This window comes from Zootoca vivipara, chromosome 4, assembly GCF_963506605.1.
Source record: "Zootoca vivipara chromosome 4, rZooViv1.1, whole genome shotgun sequence".
In the NCBI taxonomy this organism is placed as follows: Eukaryota; Metazoa; Chordata; class Lepidosauria; order Squamata; family Lacertidae; genus Zootoca; species Zootoca vivipara.
Genome location: NC_083279.1, coordinates 89,756,235 through 89,765,741, shown reverse-complemented (window position 1 = coordinate 89,765,741; position 9,507 = coordinate 89,756,235). Strand labels below are relative to the sequence as shown.

The 9,507-nt window shown below is 46.2% G+C and overlaps 1 protein-coding gene across 1 annotated transcript in view; it reads right to left on the bottom strand.

Annotated features, from left to right (window-relative positions):
- Nucleotides 1-4,747: 4,747 nt before the first annotated feature.
- The window catches only part of RAB38 (RAB38, member RAS oncogene family), a 30,707-nt gene continuing 25,947 nt past the window's right edge, over nt 4,748-9,507 (bottom strand). The window contains exon 3 of the mRNA XM_035116112.2: nt 4,748-8,285. Within this exon, the coding sequence (XP_034972003.1) occupies nt 8,133-8,285 (153 nt within the window). The 3' untranslated portion in view covers nt 4,748-8,132. The remainder of the gene's footprint in view (nt 8,286-9,507) is intronic.

Below are 9,507 nucleotides of genomic sequence, written 5' to 3'. Positions count from 1 at the left end.
CTTCTTCTTCTTCTTCTTCTTCTTCTTCCTCTTCTTCCTCTTCTTCGTCATCTAGCCCAACTCCCTGCAAAGCAGAAATCACAGCTAAAGAATCCTTCACGGACGGTTATGCAACCTCTGTTGAAAACATGCAATGATGGAACGTCCATCACTTTTGGAGGCAGTCTGATCCTCTGTCAAACAGCTCTTACTGTCAGAATGTTCTTCCTAATGTTCAGTCAGAGTCAGCCCTTCCATATGTGACAGCCCTTGAGATATTTGAAGATGGCTATCATCCCTCCTCTCTGTCTCCTTTTCTCCAGGCTAAACATGCTCAACTCCCTCAAGCGTTCCTCATAAGATCTCCCCAAAAGGTAGGTTTTCAGTAAGTGTCTAATACACTCTTTCTCTGGCTAACCCAGAATTTGCCAGTGACTCAGTCCTTCACTTGTGTATGTGGGTGGTAGTTTTTGCTGCAACAGCATTGTGGGAATGTTCAGGGTGGCAGGAGAGGATATATTGTTTATTAATATCCTTCTTAACTTGCGTTAGCAAGTTCCTTTATGTAGCAGAGTTCCATTCCCCTTTCTTACATGCACAGCAGATAGCTGGTTGCAGGTTCGTGTAAGCCTCTCACTATTATACAATTCAGTCTGTACATTCCTGATAAATTCCCTTTAATCCCTCTTAAAAGAATAAAGACACAACAATCTTATTCAAAGTCAATAAAAGTCAATCTTATTCAAAGTCAATAAAAGAAGTTTACTCACATCAGTTCACAGTTGGATTCCTGAAGGCAGACTAAGTTACAAATATGTATATGTGGATCTACCCCATATGGGGGAATAACCCCAATGCTTCTGCTAGCTGAGAGCTAGTAGAGCAGTCCTAGCTAAAAGCTGGTCAAATAAAGAAGGAAGTCAAAAAGAGGGAGATGTGCTGCGTCACTCATCCTTTTGTTACCTAGACAGGTAAGGGCACACCCACATTTAGTCACATGCAAAGAAAGGATGCTCCAGACAGGAGGAAGAGGAAGTTTCGACTGGCTGGATCAAACAATCCCCCACATGTCTTCTTTAGCTGGAATATTGTACTTGACTGCTTCCCATGGATCATATCCCACAAACATGAACATGGGAAGACTCAAACTCATAATAGCACATATATAGAGTAGCTAGATATCTAAGATATGACATAAAAGTATGGAAGAATGATAGCGGAGACCTTCCCAGCCACGTTCATACTTCACAGAAGCAATTCAATCTTCATTTGGAAAGTTCACGATCATGCTGCAAAAAGCCTTAATTCTGAATTATGGAGCATTCATTCAGGGATCTCCAGATGATCTCGCAACACAAAGGCTGCTACCTAACTACCCAGGTGCCTTTTGTGCATTCGCTTTATGGCTAGCTCACTTCCAATTTGCGATCACTTAAGCTGTATGAAAACCGGCAAGGCTGTTAAAGTGAGGAAAGCAAGCAAGCAAACCACACACAACAGCTGCAACCAAGCAGTGCTACAATCCATCACAGTGAAAGAAAGATAAAATAACATCTCGAAAGCTTCCAATTTCTACATGTCTCCAAGGGGGGTTCAAATTACAGCTGTTTGCAGCAATCTTTTCATGTACGGCAATACAAGGAACGTACCCTGCATGGTCTTACAGTGATGCAACCGCATGCAGTCTACCTGTCTAGGCAGCCTTGCTCCTGGTCTTGCAATGCTTTGGGATGAGAAAAGACTTGAAGGTGGAGGAAGTTCAGATTTGGGGCATAGGAAGCGACCTCATAGCAAACCAGATCCCTGATCCATCCATCTCAATTTGGTCTACACCAAGGGTGGCCAACTCCCAAGAGACTGCGATCTACTCACAGAGTTAAAAACTGGCAGTTTGGTCTACACCAAGGGTGGCCAACTCCCAAAACTGGCAGTGATCTACCCCCTTTTTAGGGGTTCAGGTCAAAGTTGTTGAGCTTTTTTTAGGAAGGAAGACCCTGTTTTTTAGGGGAGCCAAAGTTGTTGAGCTTCTTTGGTGGGAGCCAGTGATCTACCACAGACATCCAGTGATCTACCAGTAGATCATGATCTACCTGTTGGACGTACCTGGTCTACACCAAGGAGGGAGAACCTCTGGCCCTCACATGGCACATTGTTAAACTATGGAACTCACTTCCACAGGAAGGGGTGATGGCCACCAACCAGGATGGCTTTAAAAGGGGGTTAGACAAATTCATGGAGGAGAGAGGGCTATCAGTGACTGCTAGTTTCAATGGCTAAGCTCTGCCTCCATGCTCGGGGGCAGCAATGCTTCTGAACACTGATTCCTGGAAGCCACAGGGGGAAAGAGTGCTCTTGTGCTTGAATCCTGCTTACTGGTTTCCCTGCAGACATCTGGTTGGTCACTGCGAGGACAGGGTGTTGGACTAGATGGGCCATTGGCTTGATCCCGCAGACTCTTCTTCTGTTCTTTCGAAATGCTATTGGACTTCCAACTCCCGCCAGCCCCAGGGAGCACAGCCACAAATGACTATGTTCTACCTCCACTGTCAGAGGCAATGTCTCTGAATTCTAGTTGCTGTGAACCACTTGCTCCTACATTCCCGAGCCCGCTAAGCTGGAAGCATTGGGTTGTAGCCCACTAAATTTTACTTCACCCTTTGAAATGAATGGACCGAAATAAGTCCTGTGCACTACCACAATACCCACCTGGACCCTGAGCTCATCCTCTGAGACCCTTCTTCATGTACCTCTTCCACAAGAGGTCTGGAAGGTGGCAACACGAGAAAGGGCCTTTTCTGTAGGGGCTCCCTGTTTGCAGAATGCTCTCCCCAGGGAGGTTCACCTGGTGCCTTCATTATACACCTTTAGCTACCAGGTGAAGACGTTTGTCTTCAACCAGGCCTTTAGCTGATTGACATCTGATGCCCTTTTGAATGTGTTGTGGGAGGGTGGATTATTGGTGGCTTGTTGCTTTTATTTTTACTACGTATTCTGTGGTTTTTATATTGTAATTTTATGTTGTGAAGCGCCCTGAGATTTGTGGATGAAGGGCAGTATACACTCATCATCATCATCATCATCATCGATCGACTCTGCTTGTGACAGATGTTGGAAGTTTAGCTCAGTTTAGTGATCAATTGCTGATCAGAGGCGTAGCAAGCCCAGGTGGTACCTACCCCCCACACGACTCTGGTAAAAATTGAAAAACATGAATTGCAAAAATACTAGAGCTTACAGAACAAAACCGACTTCAGATATGAAATCAGCATTGAAAGAACATACAAGAACAGTTGAAAAATCTCATGCAACAGGGTGGCACCCGGGGTGGAACGCCCCCATCGCCCCCCTTGCTACGCCACTGTTGCTGAGTTCTACATATATAAAAACACTGCTAAAGGCACAAGAGCAGACTAGAATGTGTCACCCCCCCCCAATATTGGCCTCTTGGTACCGTAACCTTACTTGCATGCCATGTCAAAATCTGCAAGATTTTGTTCTTAATCATTTTCTTTTCCAGCAACCTATGAGTGGGGACATACATAGGAAGCTGCATTGTAAGGAATCGGGAAACTGGTCAGTCTAGCTCAGTATTGTCTATCTCACCATGGCAGTGTCTCTCCAGGGTTCCAACAGGAGCCCCTTCTGCCCGAATCACGGAGATTTTTTCTAATAACATGCAAATCAGATTGCCAACAAGGGGGGGGGACCCTAAACTCCAGATATCCTTTTATATCAGGGACAGTTGCGTTTATGATAAACCTTTGTTCCTTTTTCAGGAGGGGGGGAAGGCTTGGTGAAGAGAGTATGCCTTGTTAAAATATTATCCATGCACATTGCTAGAGTTACCTGTGGGGTGTAATCCACTGGAACAGTCAAATGCAACATCCCTTATTTTCCTAGAGTGGGCACAGGCAGGAGGGATGTTTCTCCAGTCAGTGTAACTTCCTGTTCCACTGGTCTGGAGCACCTAACCCCTGCATGGTGACCGGGGAGATGGGCGTGGCCCTGGCTGACTCCTTAAAAGAGCCAAGTCGCATAGCCATCTCTTGATCTTTCTCGTTTGCTGCTCTCTTGCTGCTGCACACTGGTCTCCTGCAGCCATTTTGTTCTCTTAATGTAATTTTGCTGTCTGCTGGCTCTCAGCCAGCAGCACATGAGCTCAATCTCTATGTGAGATGAACCCACATACGTCATGTAACTACCAAGTAAAGCCTGCCTTTCAGGGATCAAATCGTGAACTGAAATGTGAGCAAACTCTTTTGTCGTTGTTCTTTTAAGAGGGATAAAAGGGGACACCAGGAATAATCCATCTGGGCAAGCCAGATTGGATTACTTAACTAAAGAGATTCAAGCGAATCTGCAAACTAGCCTCCTGCTATATTGAGGGGAAGCTGCTCTTCTACACCACTCACTAGTGTTAGTGAAGGAAGGATAATACTTACAATATATCCTTTCCTACTATCCTTAGCATTCCTACATTAACCTTCTTCAGGATAGAGCTCTCTCCCCAGGGTATCTAGGTCCATTTCGGAGTGAAGGGTTCGATCAGAGGGGTTTTGTGTTTGAAAATCTCACACTCCCCTCTTTTAATCAAAGAAACATTGGGAAGGTGGATACAAACACCTGTGGCCCATCCCAATGTTGTCGGACTCAAATTCCCTGCAACCCCAGCTAGCATGTCCAATGGTCAGGTCCCTATTCTCGCTATACACACATTTCTTGAGCCCTGTATATCCACCTGGCTTTGCAAACAAGAAGCACCACAATCGGGGGGTGGATTCTTTATTTCTTTGGAACAAAAAGTTTTCCCTATGTAGAAAGTGGAGCGTTTCATTTCAAGAACAGCATCTTGAGGCTTGTGATCACGTTCTACTAGCAGTACAGCTCTTCTGTTGAAATCTCACCATATACATCACTCTTGTTCTTAAAATGTGTAGCACATTTTAAGGGGGGGGGAATAAAACACCTGGATTTCTGCATGCCCTTGTTGAGGTAGCCAAGTGTGATCATCCCTGGTTAACATTAAGGTTGCAATGCCACCCAGCAGGGATGGGGAACCTGCGGCTCCTTGCGTGCAGATGGACTCCAACTCCCATCAGCCTCAGCCAACATTATATCCCGGTCAGGGATATTGTGGGAGTTGGAGTCAAACCACATAAGGTGCCTTGTCCCTGCTATACACTTTCCTGGGAATAATTCCCATTAAATTAAATGCAGCTTACTTCCAAGTGGCCATTTACATAGATCTGCAGTGCCTGAGACTAGTTTTGCAGCATGTGTGTCTACTCAGAAGTTCTCATGGAGTCCAATGAGGCTTACTCTCAGGAAGGTAGTGACAGCTGAAGCCTAGAGTGCCATGAGAATCCAGAAGGATGCTTTCCCCCCCCCCCCCAGGCGAAAAGTCAGTCGAGATGTACTACATTAAGTCTGCAATTTTAAATGGAATTCATCCAGGCAACTGATCACAGAATCAGAGTTGGAAGGGACCCTGATGATCATCTAGTCCAACCCACTGCAATGCAGGAACATGCAGCTTTCTCTTACGGGGATCAAACCTGCAACCTTGGTGCTATCAGCACCATGTTCCAACCAACTGAGCTACCCAGCTGATAGGCACCCTGGCTTGGGAGTAAATTCTGCTAAAATCAGCGGGGCTGAAACTCCAAAAACAAAACCAGAGGATCCTAAAAGTTGGAGAGTGCTTTATAGGCTGTTTAGTCCATGGAAAAGGACCCGTGACCCTCTAAATCAGGGGCAGCGAATCTGTAGCCCTCCAGCTGTTGTTGAACTACAACTCTCCCCATCCCTGACCATTGGTTATGCTGGCTGGTTGTGTTGGGAGTCGCAGTTCAGCAACATTTGGAGGGGCACATATTCCCTGCACCTGCTCTAGATATTCTTGGGACTCCCAAGTCCCATCAGCCCCAATGGTCAGAGCTAATGGATACATAAGCCAGCCACATCTGGAGAGCTAAAGGTTCTTTAATGCTGGACTTGTCCATCTGGTTTTGGGCTGCATACAAGCAAGAAGACAGTAGAACTCGCAATCCTCTAATGGTTGTGTAGAAGGTGTAGCTTTTCACACCATTGTGTAATAAGTTTCGGGCACCTGTGAGCAAGCACAGGCATGCCATACTATAAACCTCTGCAACAGCTGTGAAAGGCTCAATGTGAGTTTGGCAACATTTCTTTTCAGATTCAGGGAGGCGACAAATGACCCAATTTTGTTGGAGGAATGGCACTCTTGTACAAGTGATCTGCCATGTTCCGATTTTTCTTCAAAAAGTCAGGACTTTTTCAGATTTTTGAACCTACAGAGTTGGATCCAGACTTTGTGATGCTCTGAGTAGATCCAGTGAAATCAATGGCACTTAAGTCTAGGTAGGGTTGCCAGACTCAATAGAGGACAGGACTTCTGTGCTTTTAATTGCCCTGCTCTCTTTTGAGTCTGGAAACCTTAAAGAGAAACCAGCAGGCCCTTTGCTTGGAAATTAAACAAAGGGTCTGCTGGTTTCTCTTTAAGGGTTCCAGACTCAAAAGAGAGCAGGGCAATTAAAGGCACAGAAGTCCTGTCCTCTATTGAGTCTGGCAACCCTAAGTCTAGGCAATGGCGTAGTGAGATCAGGTGGTACCCGCTGCGAAAAATTTATTGTCACCTCCCCTCATTGAAATCTAGTTGGACTCCCAAGACACTACAATCTACTCACAGTATAAAAAGACTGGCTGTGGTCTACCCATTGTCATTGCCGGGAGTTGTTGAGCTTTTTTATGGGAAGGATTGGCCAAAGTTGTTGAATTTTTTTTTGGGGGGGGGGGTTTCCTTTGCTAGTTAGCTTGCCTGCCTCCTTTCCGTCCTCTCCCTCCCTGCTTCCATGCCTCCCTTCAGCGAGTCTGTCGAAACGAAGGGGAAAGGGGGGGGAGGACGCCGGCAAAGGAGTGCAGCTACCGTCCTTCCCACGACGGCTTGGGGCAGGCGGGAGTTGCCGGCGGCCGCCGCGCCAAATGTCACCCCCCAGGAGATGACACCTGGGGTGCTCCGCCCCCAATGCACCCACTTTGCTCTGCTCCTGAGTCTAGGAATGACTAGAGTTGTGGACCCAACTCTAGGGGTTTCCCCCTCACTTGATAGATTACCAATATGCATGAGTGCATATATATTCACGGAGAACAAAGCTGCCCGTGGCTGCTAGTTATGTTGGCTGCATGGTACCAGGATTCGGGACAGCATAGCTCTAGATGCCAGCCATGGGGAATAGTAGCAGGAGAAGGACAAGCGTCCCTCATATTCTGCTTGCGAGATTCCCTGAGTTATCTGGTTGTCCACTTGGAGAGAAGAAAGGCTGGTGTCTGGTTTGATGCAAGAGGGATTGTACATTCCTAAGGTTTATTTTTGTGCCCCAAAGAAACCTGAAAGGGGGAAAGGGCACGAATGAAAAACTGCAGCAAAAGACACACTTGCAATTTCATTTTAGTCACTCTCTTGGTTAAACCAGGAGGCAGGCAGAGTGGGATGTGCAGCAGAGCCAACCCTCAGAACAGTAATGAAAACATCTGCTTGTCCCCAAGGCAGACTTCTGATTCCCAAATGACTCATCTAAGCAGTAGGAAATACTGCCAAAATCTAGAGCTCATGTCACTGGGCTGCAGAGATGCAGAGCAGTATATATATATATATCCCCCACCCCCACCCCTAAAAATCCCTAGAAGAAATATTGCATTTAACTCCATCATATATTTTTGCAAAATAGCCATGAATATTCAACTCTTTTAAAAAATAATTTTGCTTTCTGTGGGTATGCTTGTAACTGTGATGTATCCCCAGAAAGCAAATTTTAAAGTCTCCCTCAAGCAGGTATTCACAAAAAAAGCAATGAATGTAATATCTCAGCCTTCTTAAAGAGAGCACCTTGGCTGAGCGGTGATGATTCAGAGAAATAGCCCAGACTGTGAATATCAAACATTTGTGGAGGACCCTACAATGCAAACCATCCAAAGAATTTAAAACAACAACTTTGATATATATATATTTTTCAACCGCATGATCTTGGCTTCGTGTTCTGGAGTAGCAAAGGCTGGGCTACATGCCGTGGAGACGCTTTTCTCTTGTGAGTTATTTGCTCAGTTCCAGTGTCCACAAACAGCTTGGAAGTTACTTAGGACTTATAGCAAGCTGAGCAGCTGACGAGCTTGGAGGAATTCAAGTGCGGTTTGACAACATCGGGTTCAACGGGCTGCATTGGGTCGCTCTCGCTAGCAATGATGTGTTTCACCAAGCACCTGGAAGCTTCGTCAATGTTTATGTTTTCCTGCAGGTGAAGGGAAAAGAAGAAGCACAAGTTAGACCTCGGGTCCACCCAGTTCAGTATTGCCCACACTGACTGGCAGCAGCTGGATATGATTTCAGGATTGAACCAGGGGGTCTTCTGCTCACAAGGCAGCTGCTCTGCTACTGAGCTACCCAGGAGGTTGGACTGGATGCTCTTTGAGGGACCTTCCCATCACCAATTTCACCAATTTTCTGCCAGTAGCATTGAGTGCGTATTTATGGATCCAGCTGGAAGTGCTGGCTTGAAGAGTTAAGGCTTGAACAGTTTGGGACCTTGTTATTTTAAGGGCCACCACCTATTATTAAATTCCTATACCACCTTTCATCTGAAGACCACAGGGCAGTTAATGATATAAAAACACAAACATACACATAATAATGAAATCAATAACACTAAAAGGTAAAGGTAAAGGACCATCAGGTCCAGTCGTGTCCGACTCTGGGGTTGCAACGCTCATCTCGCTCTATAGGCTGGGGGAGCCAGCGTTTGTCTGCAGACAGCTTCTGGGTCATGTGGCCAGCATGACAAAGCTGCTCCTGGCGAACCAGAGCAGCGCACGGAAACGCCGTTTACCTTCCCGCCGGAGCGGTCCCTATTTATGTACTTGCACTTTGATGTGCTTTCAAACTGCTAGGTGGCAGGAGCTGGGACCGAGCAACGGGAGCTCACCCCGTTGCAGGGATTCGAACCGCCGACCTTTTGATCAGCAAGCCCTAGGCTCTGTAGTTTAACCCACAGCGCCACCACAGACATGCAAAGCTTCCCAAGTCTTTGATTGGCCTCCAAGGTCCTGTCCTCTGGCCCACCGTAATCATCACACTGTTGTCTCACTAGCCGTCTCCCAGGAAGTGTGTAGGCCCCCTTTATTGGTGATGTCAAACTTTGCGTACTACCTCATCGGACTTTGTGGCTTTCACGCTGGGACTAATGTTTTTGCTGCTGCTGTTTTTAGTTGTTCTGACATTTATTGGCCTGTTTTTAATTCTGTTATATACCTGATGCATTGCTTGTCTGTCCTTGTGAGGGTTTAGCATGACAGGCAAGGTATAAATATCTGAAATGCAAACATACAAAATAAGGAAAGTGGAACTGACTGGAGTCTGAATAGCAAAGGCAGCTGAAGCAAACAAATGAACTCTGGGTTGGATTTAAGAATCCTGAACAGGCGCCTCACACCCACCCAGCAGCTGGGGGGAAATGG